The 18861-nt window shown below is 32.8% G+C and overlaps 2 protein-coding genes, 1 long non-coding RNA gene and 1 pseudogene across 4 annotated transcripts; 2 read left to right on the top strand and 2 right to left on the bottom strand.

The window, feature by feature from the left end:
• Positions 1-2341: 2341 nt before the first annotated feature.
• LOC105964652 (uncharacterized) lies at positions 2342-4338 on the top strand (annotated as a pseudogene).
• Positions 4339-4690: 352 nt separating this feature from the next.
• Positions 4691-10946, bottom strand: LOC105964653 (uncharacterized). The gene is made up of 9 exons (XM_012989155.2): positions 10297-10946; positions 9960-10052; positions 9542-9646; positions 8612-8761; positions 8403-8501; positions 8172-8300; positions 6045-6224; positions 5297-5413; positions 4691-5014 (listed from the first exon to the last, which is right to left on the bottom strand). The coding sequence occupies exons 1-9, from the start codon at positions 10687-10689 to the stop codon at positions 4859-4861; spliced, it is 1422 nt and encodes a 473-aa protein (XP_012844609.2). The 5' UTR covers positions 10690-10946; the 3' UTR covers positions 4691-4858.
• A 1064-nt stretch (positions 10947-12010) lies between these two features.
• Positions 12011-12439, bottom strand: LOC148769020 (Plant self-incompatibility protein S1 family). Its single transcript, XM_088820916.1, has one exon. It carries the CDS (start codon positions 12437-12439, stop codon positions 12011-12013), a length of 429 nt encoding a protein of 142 aa, XP_088677042.1.
• A 4102-nt stretch (positions 12440-16541) lies between these two features.
• Positions 16542-18413, top strand: LOC148769019 (uncharacterized). 2 transcript variants are annotated; one of them, XR_016031997.1, is made up of 4 exons: positions 16542-16612; positions 16775-16883; positions 17305-17357; positions 17780-18413. It is a non-coding gene; the product is annotated as an uncharacterized LOC148769019 (long non-coding RNA). The 2 variants fall into 2 exon arrangements; XR_016031998.1 differs by having other exon boundaries at positions 16775-16916.
• The last annotated feature ends 448 nt before the right edge of the window (positions 18414-18861 follow it).

Raw genomic sequence — 18861 nt, 5'->3', positions numbered from 1 at the left:
ATAAAAAATAATATTTAGGAGACAAAATCTGATAAAAATAAAAAATAATATTTAAAATAATATTTAGGGGATACAAATATGATACAATTCGAAAATAATATTTAAAATAATATTAAGAAAATAAAAATTTGATAAAAATTAAAAAAACAAATTACAAATATGACATTAGGGTTTCTTAGGGGGGGAAATTGGCTAGACACCCCTTATTTTGGACTTATATAGGTAGAGATCCTAGTTGCTAGATGAATATAGGCCTAGGTCCTTTGACCCAATAAATTAATATAAATAAATTAAAATAATTAGTATATAGACCATAACACCCTCAATTAATAAGAAAATAAATCTTATATATCTTCTCTCTCCAATCTCACGTTACTTTCTCCCTATATAATTCCTCATCTCTGTCCTTCTGCATCTCAATTCTCACGCCTCTCTCTCTCGTGCTTCTCTCTTTTTTTTTTCTTTTTCGTTTTCATTTTTTTTTAGTGAAGAAATATTATAGAGATGAAAAAAAACAAGGATCTTAATAGATTATGAGAGGATTTCTTTGTGAAAGAATTAAAGAGGACGACAAACATCCCCTCCCAAAAAAAATCATAAATCCAAAATCCTAGTCAAATTCGCATTGTGTTTTCCGTATGTAGAACCTCCCATCGTTTGTTGTTAGAAATTTCCGTTTGCAGTTGGTTTAATTTGTTTGTTGTTTGAAGAATTGCGTTTGATGTTGAGATTCGATTCCTCTGGTTTACAATTTGCAAGGTAATGTCTTAAGTTACATTTTACAAACATTTTTGTTTAATATTTTTGTTGTTTGCAAATTGCTCTATAAACAATTTTTTGGTTGATGTTTTTAATGATGCTGATTTTTTTTATTTTTTTTTTCAGTTTGCTGTTTGCGTTTTGCCAAGTCATAGGTAGTTTATTGCTTGCAATTCAATAATGCAAGTTTTGCTGAATGTTTTTCTTCAGTTTGCTGTTTGCATTTGGCGAAGTCATAGGTAATTTTTTGTTTGTAATTTAGTAATACAAATTATGAATTTTGTTTTTTCAGTTTGCTGTTTGCGTTTGGCGAAATCATAGGTATTTTGTTGTTTGCAATTCAATAATATAAAATCTAATTTTCAGTTTACTATTTGCAGTTCGCGGAGTCATAGACATCGCATTTCCCGGATCATAGGCGGTGGTGGGGCTGCGGTGACGTTTTTAGAGTATGAGTTTGTAAAATAAATTGTATATTTTCGTTATGAATTAATGTATTTGTTTTAGTTAATATTTGGAAGAGATATGTTTGGAAATTTGTTATGATAGAGAGATTTTTTGGGATTTGGTTTGATTTAATTAAGGGTATTTTTGTCATAATAAATATTATTAATTTATTAAAACATTAAATTTTGACTTGGATTTACACACATAAATTATAATATAGAGGGACCTATAGCAAATTGCCCCTTCTTAGGGTTGCCCTTGCGTTTCTTTCTTTTATATATAAGATTCTATAATTCTTCAAGAAAAAAAGCAATTAACCCCCTATAACTTTACAATTTTCGCATTCTACCCCTCCTTAAAAAAAAAAGAAATAAACCCCTTTGGAATTTTGTTTATAGGGCACTTTGCCACAAAAGCAAAATTTTGGAGGGCAACAGTACAACAAAAATATCATTATGAAGGTGGATGCTCACTTTTTTGAAAATTGAGGGGGTAAAGTGAGAATCAGGAATTTTTATAGGGGGTGAAGTACATTTTACCCATTTTTATAACAATTGATAGAGTAAATTGTGGAAAATCCCCTAAACTTAAGCAAAGTAACGAAAAACCCCCATCTATCCATAATTACCAAAACCCCCCTTTTGACTAACTATGGACCAAGTTTTTAAATATAAAATGTGCAAAGCCCATTATACCCTATGGTTAAATACATGAAAAATGAATGAAAAAGTCTGAAATATGTAAAGTCTGCATCGAGATCTCAAGCAAGGCCATGAAGTTTATGAACAACTTCATTAATGATATTTTTGAGAAATTGATGCAGGAGGTAGACTTGACATTTGTTTGCGAATATTTCCTGGAATGAAGAAGATTTTGTGAAAAGTCACACCATAGGGAGGTTTGTGTCAGACATATAAACAAACTTCAGGGGCATTTTGGTAATTACGAATAGGTGGGGGCGTTTTTTTTTATTTAGCCTAAACTCAGGGTTTTTTTTTGTAATTTACGCATTAATATATTATTTAACAATGAAAAAAAATACTTTTCTGGAAGTTGTAATGTTCATTTTTCATTTTTGTTTGTTTTTAAGCACATATAAATACCAAACGCTGCCGCCGCCTCTTCTTTCTTCACACAATCTCTGAAGAAGATGAAAGGATCTGGAATAGCGCTTACTCGTAGAGCAATTTCTGCTAAATCTTCTTATGATTTCTTTATTTTTGCCGATCCCTTTTCTCTTTTCCGTTCAAGTTTTCATAGTTTCGGTGAAAAAGATATGCCCTTTTCACCCAATCCCAGAATCGATTTGAGCTGTATTAAAGAAGCAGATGATTCCCTTTTCTTGTTTCGTGAAATGGTAAGAATGCGGCCGCAGCCTCCCGTCTTCGAATTCACCAAACTATTGCAAGTTGTTTTCAAGATGAAGCATTACTCTGTTGCTCTTCAACTGTTCGACGAAATGCGCCAACGGGGCGCCCCTGTAAATGAGTACACGATGAACATCTTGATTAATTGTTGTTGCCTTTTGAAAGAATAGACGTTGGTTTTTCTATCTTCGGCTGCTTCTTTAAACACGGCTACACGGGGGATGTTACGACATTCAACACTCTCTTAAAGGGACTCTTTTTAGATGGTAAGGTGTCCGAGGCAGAAAAATTGTTCAAGAAGTGTTTGAATTTCAGACTTTGTGAGCCCAATGGTGTTACGATGAACATCTTGATTAATTTTTGTTGCCTTTTGAAAAGGGTTGACGTTGGTTTTGCTATCTTCGGCTGCTTCTTTAAACACGGTTACACAGGAGATGTTACGACATTCAACACTCTCTTAAAAGGGTTCTTTTTAGTCGATAAAGTGGCCGAGGCAGAAAAATTGTTCAAGAAGTGTCTGACACTGAAACTTTGTGAGCCCAATGGTTTTACGATTCTTACTGTGTTAAATGGGCTCTGCAAAGCTGGAAACATTCTTACTGCCTATGATTTACTTCTGTTATTAGAGAAAACTATCTACAAACCCAATGTTAGAGCTTATAACACGGTAATTGATGGCTTATGCAAGGGTGGAATGGTTGATAATGCTCACCAACTCCTATATAAAATGATCGACAAGGGCATTTCTCCCGATGCTGTCACATATTGCTCGATGATTCAAGGCTTGTGCGATTTCGGTAGATGGAAAGAGGTGAAAGACTTGTTAGATGAAATGGTCGATCACAAGATATCCTTTACTGTCTATCAATGAAGTGTAAGTGAAAATATCAGGATCGACATTCTCGCGCTTCATAATTACCAAAACATCCTCTGCTTCTTTAACATTTCCTTCCTTGCAAAATGCGTCCACCAATATATTAAAAGAAGTATTTGATTGTATTGTGGGCAAGGGCCTTAAGCCATCTGTCGTCACCTACGGCACTCTAATCAACGGGTATTGCAAGAAGGGAGAAGCCGATGAAGCTTTGCGTCTTTTTCTCGAAGTTTCTTCTAAAGGTTTAGAGCCCACGACGGTTACCTATAACCTCATGATACATGGATTATTAAGTAACGGAAAAATTGGCGATGGATGGAAACTGTTTAAGGATATGGAAGCTCGGCAAGTACATCCTGATTTATTTACTTACAATATTTTGTTGGATAGCTTGTGCAGGACTCAACAAATGGCTGAAGCGTTTTCGTTTCTACGTACGATGGAGGGTAAAGGGGTAATTCCTGATATAGTCACGTACGGTATCCTCGTTAATGGTTTGTGTAAAGATGGGAAAGTTGAAGATGCAAAGAATATTTTAAAAGAACTTCCTTCCAAAGGTTTGCAACCTGATAAAAAAATATATGATGTTTTTATTGGTTCGCTTTGTCGAGAAGGATCGATAGAGGAGGCGAAACGTTTGCTTATAATCATGGAGAGAAGTGGTTGTGTACCGGATAGCGAGACATACAACCACATTATCCAAGGTTTGCTAAAGAGGAATGCAATTTACAAGGCAATCCCATTCTTAGAGGACATGTGCGAAAAGGGATTCTTTGCGGATGCAGCGACCTCCTCCATGTTGATAAATCACCTGCAAGTATCCAAGAAAAATGTTCTTCTGGAAATTGTTAAGAAAGTCGTGCCGAAAATATAAATTAATCTATTTGGACATTTGACTGAGAGTTCGTTGTGCAAGATATTGTGGTGAACAAAGTTACGAAGAAAAATGAAAACGGGGCTCTGTGGTGGTATTTGAATAAGAAACTGCGGTGAATGAATTTTGGTTACCTATTCTTCACTTCAAAATTATGGTTTGTGGGTAATAATAACGATCCATCAAATTCAAAAAAATAATCATTTTCGAGTATTCAGAAGCTCAAGCTTGAAAAAAGTAGGCTCGATGAGTTCAGCTCGAGCTTATAAAATTTTACATGAACTCGTATTGGTACATCTCTCAGAATTTTCTCTTTTAATTCTTTTTTTTTTTTTGGAGTTGAAGTGTAAGTTACACGAAGACAAAGGGTTGAAAGTCTTAACCGAAAATAACAATTCCTAGATGTCACTATCAAGTTACATTTACATCCTGCAATTTTACAAGCAATAGATTCTCAAAACGAACCAGACAAAAAGTACGTAAATACAACTTTTAAAAGTATTTTATCGAATAAGAAAAAACGAAGTATCGGCCTACTCAGTGAGCCCGCAACTTGTTTGCAACGTAGAGAATATGGCTGATGTTTGTGGAAGGATAGTTCTGCAGCAACTTAAGATTGGAAGTGAAATCACCCGCTAGTAAACGCTTCCGCACAATAACCAGCATTGCACAGCAAACTCGAAGCAGTGTTTCCTGCAAATTGGTTGGTTCATCGAATGAAGTCGAGAAATAATTTGTCAATTAACATACACTAGAAACTTGATAAACTAATAACCTTGATTAAATAATAGTTTCACCCCGTCCCGACTTGGTAAAAACGTATTAAATTATTAACTAGATAATTTAATAATTCGCTAAATTCATAGAATTTCCCTGGTCCCGACTGTATTAATTTATAGAGGTTTAACTGTATTAAGACTAGACTAGACAGAGAAAATAAGAAATCAAAATAACACGATAAGAAGATCGACTTACTTGAGGACCATCGGGGTCACTCAGAAGTGTGTCCCAGATGAAGAGACTGTCGGCAAAATTGAATTCTTGGGTCAAAAGAAGTGTAATCCACCTGAATGCATAAAACTGGGGATTGACCTGCACATATAGCCACGACCATGTAAGGAAAACGAACACGTTCAAGCATCTACAACGTAGATAAACGATTCGAAAGTGTCGGAAGATATTTAGAAGTCTATCTTACGTTAGGAATCTGTATATGTTTAAGTAGTTTGCGACCCTTGTCTATATTTTGGAGAATTATTTCCTAGTTATGACTCTTATTCCATCGTATAAGAGAGTGCCAGGCCTTTTAAGCACACACAAAAAAAATGTATTCAATATACATTGAGAATAGAAGCAATTTCGGCAAATTGAGGAAACATAAAAACAAAATAAAGGTAATTACGAGGACTGACGACAAGCACAGTTCTGAATAAAAGAAAAACAAATTGAGTCCTAATTGCATGAAACTAAACGTCAACATAGTCGCTATTTTTGTCTCAATCGTAATCAATATTTTCAGATGCATAATAATGTTCATCTTCCTCAGTGTCCTCAAATTGTTTTTTTTTTTTTTCCTTTTTCCTCAACCACAGTACGACATGTAGTAAATAAGATAAAGTTGGTGTGTCTATGTTCCCATCAAAGTTACACTTTTGAACTTTCCAAATAGATTGAACACAACAACAAAGTTTCGGTGAAGTAGGATGGATGTATAGAATCTTACTTTTGTTGTCATCTCAAGATGACGCCATAGTTCTTCATCGTGTTCCTTTAGAAGTTGCGACAGTCTCGAAATGGTGGCACGGATACCAACTACACTGTTATCAAGCTGCTGAACAAAGTTGTCCCGAAACCCACTCATTAACTCCACAAAACAGAAGAAAGTGTCTGCTTCAGCAGAAGCCTGCAGGATTGCAAAAGGATATAGTAACTAAAAAGGAAACCTACAAAGCAATATGTTAATAATATAGGATATTTGAATCCAAGAAAACATTATACAGAACATTAAATAAAGAAAACATTACCACAACAAAACCGTTTCTTCCTAACTTTTGTAATATAATATATCAAAGTTAGTGGATCATACACGTTTCAGCGCCTTCATCTTTATAAAATTTCTTGCAACTAAGCAAACAACGTGTCATGATTCACATACTTCATGTTCCGAAATTACCTTACACTCCTCTAAAAGTTGGTCAATCTACATTTCAACAACCATGTTCAAGGGTTAGGCAAATTGTTGGCCACCATTCGAGATGAGCTCACCCATGTTTAAGGATTACATACACTGTTTTGGGTATCATTTTGTGTAAAACCTACCGCGTAAAATATGAAGTCCATCGAAGTTCAACAATTATGACGCACCTTTCATATTTACAGGAAAAGTTTCACAAAAGATTTATAGATTCTCTTACAGGATCTGTAGGAGTTTCTAACGGAAAGGCAACAACCCAATTCTGTCATCATATTTGACCATTCTCATTTTCAGTATTTCTTCTCTTATCATCATTCACTCTTTCAAATCCCTCTTTTCTCCTAATGAAATACAAATTACTCGCACAATGGGCTCCTGTGCAAAAGTTTAGAAAGATTCTTTCATCGTGTTTCATTTTGAATATATCGCTTCCTCTTGTCCTTCACTCTTTCCCTCTCTCTTTGCTCCTATCAAAGTGAAAGGTACTCAAATGTTCCGATGGCCCTCCTTTGCGGAAGGCAACAATCAAATTTTCTCTTCATCGTTGACAACTCTTAGACAATTTTTTATCGTCAACAAATTTCTGTATGCATTTGTTCTTATTTTTGGGATAAGCAGTGAGTGTGCTAAGTGTTTTTACAAACTCACGGCTCAAACTTTCTCATTACAACCAATCCCTGAAATGCAAGCAGATACCAGAGAAGGAAAAAAAACATCATAGGCTTCATTTATGTTGATTTAGTTTATGTTAGTTTCTTAAGGAAATTGTTTCAACTATACAGATGTCACGTCTTGCCATATTTTGCCTCATTAACTGTGCTACGTCATTATGTTGTATTAAATGCATTAATTTTAGATCAATATATTCATTGCATGATGTAGATATACTACATCTTTCTATGCAACATAATTTGAATATGTATAAGGATATATACAAATATATATGTATCAATTGATCCAATATTTGGGAAGGGAAAAAAATGAGTTTTGAAGAATTCGTTTTTTGAATGTATCATTTCATCTCAAAAACACTAGAGGTGCTGGAAATGAAAACAAACCAAAAACAAACAAAGGACTAACATTCTCATTATCAGTTCCCGTCTAATGTATTCTCTGGAGTAGTTTAACTAAAAAGTCAGAAAGGTACATCAGTAGCGAGTTCAGCCAAGGGAAGCAAGCACCCTTAATCCCAAAAATGGCAATAAGAGTTACCTTGCTTTTTAGAAACGATATATAGAATGAAGATCTGAAGACAGTTCAGTGAGGACGTTATATGATTCGCATAAGGAAATTATGTATGTCTGTAGGTAGGGACTGAAAGTTTCAGAGACCTTTTTGGCTTTTCTTCTTCATAATCATTATTATTTTGGGGGGCGGAGGGATGAGTGGATTATGGGAAGTCGATCATTTGATACATACACAGAATATCCTTATTAGTGAAAATTAAAAGAAATATAGTAATGCCATGGACTTCAAAAAATAAAAAGAAAATGGAGAATAAATATAATCAGACACAGTAAATAAGTTTCTGAATATGAATAACCGCTCTGGAGTAAAAATTGACAACTTTAATTTTTGAATCATTTATGTAATTAAATTACTTTATTTGATTAGCAATTAAAAAAAATATATCAAAGAACAATAAAGAAAGCTTACCGCATTTTCTTCATCCGGGTCATTCTTGAACATGTAAAATAAGGGCGCCAATAGTTCATTCATCCCTTGTACATATCTTATTCCCGGATTCAGTTTTGCAAATAAATTCAATATGTTTTTCAGAGCCTCCTGAAAGAAAGATGCATATCGTAGATAAATAAATATGTAAGTACGTAGTTACTACAAGCATGAAAGCCAGAAAAAAAAAAAAGGAAAAGAAACTACGCTCACTTGATTGGATTTAGCAAAAGTTGAGTCCCCAGAGAAGAAGTGTATGTCTGGATGAGTGCGCATGACATCTCTGTCAATCTGTTCTTTAATCTCAGTTTCCTAAAAGTAATAAATATATTGGAGTTATAATGAGTTTTAATGCGTATTTTAATATGATGTATTCCGTATAACTGCAATACATGCTACATAGTGTTATAAGGGAAAAGTACCTGGAAGAACTGATTCCATACGCTACTCTTCCCAAGACTTAACGGATGCTCTCCATGACTTATCTCCGACCTTGACATGAAACCTGGACTGCCAGCCTCGAGTTCAAGATTCTCGAGACTTGACTTTTCCATCCTCCTCGTAATCTCTGACTGACTAGCCATGGAAACATTTAGCAAATGGCGAAAGACTGAAGATATGTGGTGGAATCAGTGCACTTATAAAGCAAGAATTAACGTCCACAAATTATTGATTTTTTTCAAGCAGTAACCCATTTTTCTACCAAGTTTTCTGCTCATATGTATCTAGATACTACACCGTATATTAATATTGTGAGCTGGTAAAACCAATAAAATGTAGATTCTGTTGCAGAAGGGTAACAGCTTTAAACATGAGATTGGCTGTAGTTGGTGAAAAGGATAATATGTTTAACGTTTCCGGATGTAAAAGATCTGGTAAACTGGTTAAATAAGAGGACTGTCAGTTAGAGAAAAAAAATTCCTTCTTAATGTTTCATTATTATTATTTTTCTGCAAGGAATGAATCTCTGGCCTTGTCAATAGCAGCAACATTAATTCAACAATTCACCCAGCTCTACCTCATAAAGGGGTTTTGTCAAACCGATACAAATAAAAATAAAATTGAAAACATTGGTGGAAAATTAAGAACCGGATCATCACACACACACACACACACACACACACACGCACACACACACACACACACACAGAGGTATAAAAAAGAGGGCGGCCAAGTACACATTGTTAATTCGTGATTTATCTGTGGTTTACAGATGTTTGACTATATTGTGGCAACATACCGAAATTTCTGAAGTTTTATTTCGTTACCAGTTTTCAATTATATACTTAAAAGCCTCGTGCAAAATATCTCAACACACATGAGATAATGCAAGAAAATATTCAAGAACTTACAGGATTCATCAGTAGCTCCTCTTTGAACTGCTTATACTGAGACCTTTTCTTGGCCAATTCTGAAGGCCAAAGAGAGCGATCAGTTGGTAGATATCCCAATAAGAGCTGCAAAGTGTCAACATGGAAATCTTAATCCAGAATATATTATCTTATGAAATTAATCAACAAAGATTGAATGGGATTAAGTTCACCACTATGAATTTCTAACAAATATGAATTAAAGATTTGAATCAATTCCAGCAGATTTTAACTAATGAATGTAATGTTCAAGGACCACACACAAAATCTTCTTGGGAATCACCAATTTGAAATGGGAATATTAATTGCAAACATGGAAAAGAAAAGTAAAGATAAAAATCATAATCGGTACACCGAATGTGGACGAAGACCAGATCATAGTTAAAATCACGTTTCTTACCTTCCAGACCGTCGCACGAATACCAGCTCCATCGGGTAAGCCTTGTGATGCTAACTTCCGCAATTCTACCATATTTATAACCTTCCTTGATAACTACATTTACCAAAAAAAACATACATTCAGAAACAAAACAATTAAACATAACATCCACAAAGCTAAATAAAATGTATTAGGAGTAAATTAGTATCAAATACTGAAGCGCAAGTATTAGTGAGGCCTAAATTGTTCTCTCTAAACTCTATAACTATTATAAATCAAAATAAAAATTGAAAGTAAATTTTGCAAAATCTTCGGAAAATAGAAAGGAAAGGAAATTGATAATGCCAGCACCAAAAACCTCTTGTAAAATCTGAGCCTGTCTAGAAACATCCTGAGCAGCTGGAGGCGGCGGCGCCGCCGCACATGAATCACCGCCGTTAGAGGGCGCAGAATGTGATGGTGAGCCGTCGTCTTCATCGTCATCAGTGCAATAAACGCTAGTATTGTTCGCATAACTACTAGTCAACGGATCCCTATTTTCCCCTTTCGGAGCGTGAGCGTACGGCGAGGAGGAGGAGGAGGAAGGAGGAAGCTCAGACGGTCTGGCGAAGGCCGGCGGAGGGGGGATCAGAAGCGGAGGGTCGGAAACCGCGACGGCGCTGAGCGGCGACGGCGGCGGCGGAGAAGGGGGCGGTTGGGGAGAGGACCAGAGGGAGCTGTTGAGCCAATCAGGGACGCGCTTATTCACCATAATCACACTTTACTCTCTCTCTCTCTCTCTCTCTCTCTCTCTCTCTCTCTCTCTCTCCGGCTGAATGGGGTTGGATCCGACGAGAAATTGTGTTATAATATTCGGTAGTGAAAATTGAATTGCAAAATCGGAATAAAGTAAAAATTGATTTGGAATAGTTCCCTAACTCCCAATTTGGTGATTGTGAATTACGATGATCTCATGGAACTTGAAATGCATCAAATGCGGGTTTTGATCTCGCTGCCTGCCAGGTGGACTGATCGATCACGTGAGCTGCACGAATATGCAATTTTTTTTTTTATTTTTTTTTTTATAGTCTAGGATAAATTACGGCCACCCGAGGTAAGGTAAGGTCAAATTACAAAACGAATATTTTTCCTCATGTTTGCATAATTACAGACACCCATCAACTATGTATTATCTTATGAAAAAATCCCTTAAGTTGGTAAATTTAGGGGAGTTCGTTCGGTAAATTGTAGTTTGATAAAATTGGTAAAATTGTAATTTAGAGGAGTTCATACAGAATTATCGGCTCGGTAATCGGCATGTACTGAAATTTTGTTCGGTTGGATTCGGTCGGTTTATCGGCCGAATGAACATCCCTAGGTAAATTTAACATTGTGACAATGGACGTGTAAGACAATACATAGTTGATGAGTTGTTACAATTATGCAAACAACATGGTGTTTTTCGTAATTTGACCTTACCTAAGCGGATGGCCGTAATTTGCCCTATAATCCATGTTTATAAAAGGGGAAACAAAAACATATTCTAAAAAAGTTCCAATAATTATATTTTAGATATGTCTTAAATATTTGATAGCTAGTTTGAACCGAAATTTATCATGTCTTTAACATAATTTGTGCTATTGTATGTCAATACCCCTTAAAAAATCGAGGGCGTTGTCCCAAAGTCTCGTAAACTTTTAACTCACCGAGTTATTAAATTTTGACACCACCATTGTACTGCTCTCTATTCGTCAATTAGTCGTAAACTTTAGGTTATCGCAATCAAATCGGAAAAAGAAGGGAGAGACAGAGAGAGACTACTGTAACTTAGATTACCTCATAAGAAAACACAAAAATGCGAATTAGATCATTAATTAGATTTTATTTCATCTCTAAATGTGAATAGTTGTATAATCAACATAATACTGCAAACTTTATTGCCAAATTTTATTTTTATTTTTTTCTCCACAATATATATATATATATATATATATATATATATATATATATATATATATATATATATATATATATATATATATATATATATATATATATATATATATATATATATATATATATATATATATATATCACCATGGATAAATTAAGCGATAAAGATTGTCATAATACAAATAAAGCCCTTCCTCCATACCCGACCAATTGCAAACCTCCTCCTTACATCGGCCCCCAACCGCATCTCTAAAATAGTCGAACATTACATAACTCGTTGTCCTAATTCCGATTACGAATATACACTTAACTTTATACGGTGCGCCGTGACTAGTGTCGAAATAGTAACTAAACCTCATCGTCTCTCCCGTTCTGATCGAATCCGCGGCTATGGATTTTCCGCCAGCCTGGCATGTAATGTTCATGGGCAATGATCCAGGTGCAAATTCATCTTCTATCAATATTTCGTACAGAGTTGCTTCTGATTCAGCCAATGGCAATTTATTAATTATGAGAGTAATTATTGTCAATATAAAGAGGTAAGAAATTTGATTATTGGAACGAGTCATTGTTTTTTTTTTTTTTTCCTTTTTTGATGGAATAGAACTTTTGATTGTACATTTATATAGAATTGAGTACGTGAAGATTATGGTGATGTATGGTGACAATTTGCATGGATTATTTTTTGATTTTTCTTTTATAATTTTTTTTCCTTAAAATTATAATCGTGTTACAAATTGGAAATATAGGAGGGGCATGATTTGAACATTCTTGTAGTATAAAAGGTAAATATTTGTAACTCATGTAATCAAATTGTATTTACTAGATATTTGGTCAATGGTACAATAGTGAAATTTCAAAAGGTCAAATATTATATGGGTTAAATAAAGAAAGAAATCATATCGAAATGAAAGATATGGAAAGGAAGGTAGTTTATTGTGTGAATTGATAATTATTACCAATATTGCATATTTAAATTTGGGGTTTTTGTGGAGAAGTACTTAACCAAATATCTTTATTATTGTAGGTTTAGAGGTTATATCTCTATTATCAATAAACTCATCTCTTTAATATTCATTATAAATAAAGGAAAAATTCATGTATATGACAAAATTACCCCCAACCCTTTATACACAATTCTTAATTGTAACCCCAATTTCATCAATTTTGACCACAAACATCCAATTTTGACTACTTTTTTTCATAAAATGTTTTTTTGCCGCCGGATCCGGCGTTGACTTTTCGGGTTTTTTTTTTTGCACTTTAAAATAAGCCCATCAATGGGTACTTATTCATAAAGAGATCCAGACAATAAACTATTTTACAAAAAAGTCCACACATGGTTCAAAAGTTTGTAGAAAACTAAAATATCCCCTCATACTTTAATATGCTCAAATTTCATCATTTAATTTAATATAACCTCAATTTGACCCAAAATATCATAAATTATTCAATTTTGACCCAAAACACATTTTTATGGACAATTTCGTCTGTCACCGCCGGTCTCTGGCGTTGACTATTTTTTATTATTTTCTTCTTCCTGATTTTTCCGCCGGTTTTCGGTGTTGGCTTTTTTTTCTTCTTGATTTTTCCACCGCCGTTTTCCGCCGTTGACCAACTCGTTGATTTTTTTTGATTTTATTTCTTTAACATCTCCCTCCCACCGTTTAAACAGCAATATTGTTGGGGTTAACAGTAATATTAACTATATTACCGTTAAACATAGTAAAATTAATTATACTACAGTTTAACACAATAATATTTGCTATATTAATCTCAAGCACAGTAATATTAACACAACAAAACTCATTACTATTGTGTAATGGAGTAATATTAATATGTTAACCGTTCAACAAATGTAAACATAATAAAAAGCCAAAAGAATTAATATTACTGTGAGTGACAGTAATACTATTACGTTACTCCGTGAATAACTCAAACAAAACAAAAACCCCAAAAAAATAATAATTGATGTGGTTGACAGTAATATTACTATAACAACAGTAATATTACCGTCAACCACCGTAATATTATTGTGTTTGCAGTAATATTACAATAATAGACAGTAATATTATTACGTTGGGCCATGAATAGCTCAAACAAAACCAAAAAAAACCCAAAAAAATAATAATATTGATGTGGTTGACAGTAATAATATTGTGTTTACAGTTATTTTACTCTCAACGATAGTAATATAAGACTTGTCAACAAATCAAACAAAATTTAAAATAATAATAATAATAATAATAATAATAATAATAATAATAATAATAATAATAATAATAATAATAATAATAATAATAATAATAATAATAATAATAATAATAATAAATAATAATAATAATAATAATAATAATAATAATAATAATAATAATAATAATAGTAATAATAGTAATAATAATAATAATAATAATAATAATAATAATAATAATAATAATAATAATAATAATAAATAATAATAATAATAATAATAATAATAATAATAATAATAATAATAATAATAATAATAATAATAATAAATAATAATAATAATAATAATAATAATAATAATAATAATAATAATAATAATAATAATAATAATAATAATAATAATAATAATAATACTAATAATAATAGTAATAATAATAATAATAATAATAATAATAATAATAATAATAATAATAATAATAATAATAATAAATAATAATAATAATAATAATAATAATAATAATAAATAATAATAATAATAATAATAATAAATAATAATAATAATAATAATAATAATAATAATAATAATAATATATATATATATATATATATATATATATAGAGAGAGAGAGAGAGAGAGAGAGAGAGAGAGAGAGAGAGAGAGAGAGAGACACACAATAAATTGAATATCATGCTGAATTATCGGCATGTACCGAATTTTTGTTCGGTTGGATTCGGTCGGTTTTACCGACCAAATGAACACCCCTAGGTAAATTTGACACTGTAAGAGTGGACGTGTAAGATAATATATAATTAAGAGGTAATTACAATTATGCAAAAAATATGATTTTTTTCTTCTCGTAATTTAACCCTACCTTAGGGGATGGCCGTAATTTGCTCCGTGAAAAAAAAGGGGGGAAAAAATATTCTAAAAGTCAAAAGAGGTCCAATAATTATATTTTATATATGTCCTAAATATTTGATCATAGTTTTAACTGAAATTTATCATACGTATCTTATGTTTATTGTGCTATTTTATATGTCAATCACAAAAAATCGAGGGCGTTGTCCCAAAGTCCCGTAAACTTTTAACTCACAGAGTTATTAAATTATGACTCCACCATTGTATTGTACTGCTCTCTATTTGTCAATTAGTCGTAAACTTTAGGTTATCGCAATCAAATCGAAAAAAAAAGGGAGAGACAGAGAGATTATACAGTAACTTAAATTACCTCGTAAGAAAACACAAAAATGCGAATTAGATCATTAATTAGATTTTATTTCATCTCTAAATGTGAATAGTTGTATAATCAACATATATAATACTGCAAACTTTATTGCCAAATTTTATTTTTATTTTTTTCTGATCTCCACAATATATATATCACCATGGATAAATTAAGCGATAAAGATTGTCATAATACAAATAAAGCCCTTCCTCCATACCTGACCAATTGCAAACCTCCTCCTTACATCGGCCCCCAATTCACTACAAAAAAAAGTATTTTATGTGACAATTTTTTTGATTTTATCACAATAAAGAAAGATATTATGACACAATTTCACATTGTCACATAAGTGAATATTTTAGGTGATGAAGGTTAATTTCGTCACATAAACTTCATTTTATGTGACAATAATGAAAAACCGTCACCATAGAATATACAAAAATTTTAAACAATTGACGACGGGCACTATCTTGCGACAAATATTTAGGTTTCTCATGACAAAGTAATTTCGTCACATTCTTTTTTTGTTGTGACAAAATTATTTCGTCGCTACATACAAATAATCTAAATTACTAGAAAATCTTCCCCCAATTTTCTAGACTTAGTCCGATTCCTTTATTTTTTTTTTCTCTCATAAATCCCGTTCTCTTTCCTTCTCATTTTCTTTACCCGAGCGATCTGCTCTTCGATTTGGCTTTCGCGTCCACCATCATCGTTGCACCGCCAGTGTTCGTTTGCCTTCGCCACCGCCAGTGTTCGTTTGCCTTCACCACCGCCGGTGTTCGTTTGCCTTCGCCACCGCCAGTGTCCGTTTGCCTTCACCACCGCCAGTGTTCGTTTTCATTCGGCACCGCCAGTGTTTGTTTGCCTTCGCCACCGCCAATCTCAATCAATCCAGGTATAATTACTAATTTATTTTTCTCTCCATCTCCCCTCTTCACTCTAACTCCACCTCTCCCGTTTTCTTCTCTCCATGGAATGTTAGATTATTTGCATAAAAGGACCAGAATTTAGTTATGTTCTCAAAATTAAGTTAAGCAGGTTTATGATTTTATTTTTGTACCTATTCAAGTGATTTTAGGTTTGGAATTAAATTAGATTTTGTAAAATCGCCTATAAAAAAATTAAGTAAGGGTGTTTTGTATCCATGAATTGCATGTTTTACCCCTCTTTGCAGAGTCATTTTCTGTGGAACGGCTTTAAAAAAAATCAATTATCAAATATTTACTTTTTTCACAAACTAATCATAATTTTAAGTTTCAGGAAGTTCACTAGTGATTAGTGAAGACTTCAAAGAAGAAATGACAAAGAAAACAAGGGGTACAGGTATTCTCATAACTTTGACATTAGTTTAATGTTTCTTTGTGCATTTTTCTTTCTTTTGTTTCTTCTCTATGCTTCACATTTTGTTCATTAGGTTGTTACTCTTCCTTCTATTTTTCCTATTTATTTTGTTGTTGTTCTACCTTTTTCCACTTGTCTTTTCAGATTGAAGACCCTAGGAATTGTCAGTGATTGTTGATTTATGGTGGATTGCTGCTGGATAGAGTGGTGTTTTGCTGCTCGATGGACTGGTGTGTCAATTGTTTCTAAAAATGTAAGGGAATAACACTGCCCAAAATTCTTCATGGTATAAAGCTTTTGATTAAAAAAGTAATTCACTTTCATTTTTTTTTTGTGTTTGATAAGAGTGAAAAATATGAAAATACTAGTTAATTATATCTACTTGAGTCTCCTTACTAATCTAGTAAACATTAGTTGTGTTGCCATTATTTGGGTTGTCATTTGTGTTATATCATAAAAAATAGCATGTGGATTTTCCTCGTAAGTTGTCATTTTTCATTCGTTAAAATTGATAATACCCTCAGTTGACTTCCTAGATTGAGTTTGTTAAATTAATTTATGTTGTTTAGATGAAAAGAGCTATATTAATATCATCTATCTGTCTATATTGATTTGTCTATTTTTTATACATATATAATTATTTTCGTACATGTGTATTATGATTATTAATGCAGGACGTTGTTGAGTGTGTTTTTGGAAATTTCAGTTTCAACTCAACTGGTGACAGGTGATTGTTTCATGCCTTACTATCTCACGTAAATGCAATTTTTTGTCGAGTAGTTGTGGAGCCATTTATCATTTACTTTTAATTGCGTTCTATCTTAATCTTGCACTTTCTAGACAATGCATCTTTTCGCTTGTGGTTGGATTTAGATTTATCTTGATGCTAAAATCTTATAAACGCTGCATTTTGCTCTCGAGAGGAGTAGAAACTTACTGTCTTGTTTTGTGTTTGATGGTCCGAGGAGGATTTCTTCACATTAAATTTCAGAACTCTATTCATGCTCATCTTTTGGTCTGAGAAGCTGAGAAACTGAATTATTTTTATTCTATTATATATATATATATATATATATATATATATATATATATATATATATATATTTGTCTATGTTTTTCTATGTTATGGATTAATTTTTGTTGGTGCAGGTTGATAGAAGGTACCAATACTTCTGTAATGCATGAAAAATGAGTGTTTTCACTATTATAAATAATTGCTGGAAATAGATTTGCAACAAAGAAAATGAATTATGGGTCAAACTACGGCCACAAATTCCGATTACATAACTCATTGTCCTAATTCCAATTACGAATATACACTTAACTTTATGCGGTGCACCGTGACTAGTGTCGAAATAGTAACTAAACCTCATCGTCTCTCCCGTTCTGATCGAATCCGCGGCTATGGATTTTCCGCCAGCCTGGCATGTAATGTTCATGGGCAATGATCCAGGTGCAAATTCATCTTCTATCAATATTTCGTACAGAGTTGCTTCTGATTCAGCCAATGGCAATTTATTAATAATGAGAGTAATTATTGTCAATATAAAGAGGTAAAAAATTTGATTATTGGAACGAGTCATGGTTTTTTTTTTTTTTTGATGGAATAGAACTTTTGATTGTACATTTATATAGAATTGAGTACGTGAAGATTATGGTGATATGGTGACAATTTGCATGCATATTTTTGTGTTTTTCCCTTCTAATTTGGAATGGGTATGGAAGGTAAATATTTACTTCAATTCATATAATCGAAATCGTATTTTATCTCATATTTTAGTTTAGGGTAAATTCCACTTTCCTCCCTATACTTTGGTTCGATATTACTTTACCTCTTTCTATTTTCGATTGCATCGATTTGCCCCCTTATATTTGAAAAATTGTCTCAATGTGGCCATCACCATTAGTTGTCAGACATTTGATCGTAACACCGTTTGATCTAAGTCTGAAAATTACAAAAAAAACACCACTAACAGTTTAAATAATTATTAAAAAAAATTAAAAAAAAAAAAACAAAAACAAATTGTGACTGGCGTCGTGGACTAGGTTTTCTCGTTGTCTTGAATTTTTTATCATTCTAAATTAAGCACATAACCCCTACATAGTATCCATAGCGATCTTCTGTTTTATTAAAACGATAATGTTGCTCTTACGATTTTCTTCCAACTACACATCCTACGGTTTTTTTAATCAATCCGAGACTTGGCCACGAGAGTCGTTTTTTATAATGA

Source organism: Erythranthe guttata, chromosome 7, assembly GCF_056151865.1.
Source record: "Erythranthe guttata isolate IM_541 chromosome 7, IM_541, whole genome shotgun sequence".
Lineage (NCBI taxonomy): Eukaryota > Viridiplantae > Streptophyta > Magnoliopsida > Lamiales > Phrymaceae > Erythranthe > Erythranthe guttata.
The sequence above is the reverse complement of the archived record's forward strand: the minus strand, read 5'-3'. Positions and strand labels throughout refer to the sequence as shown.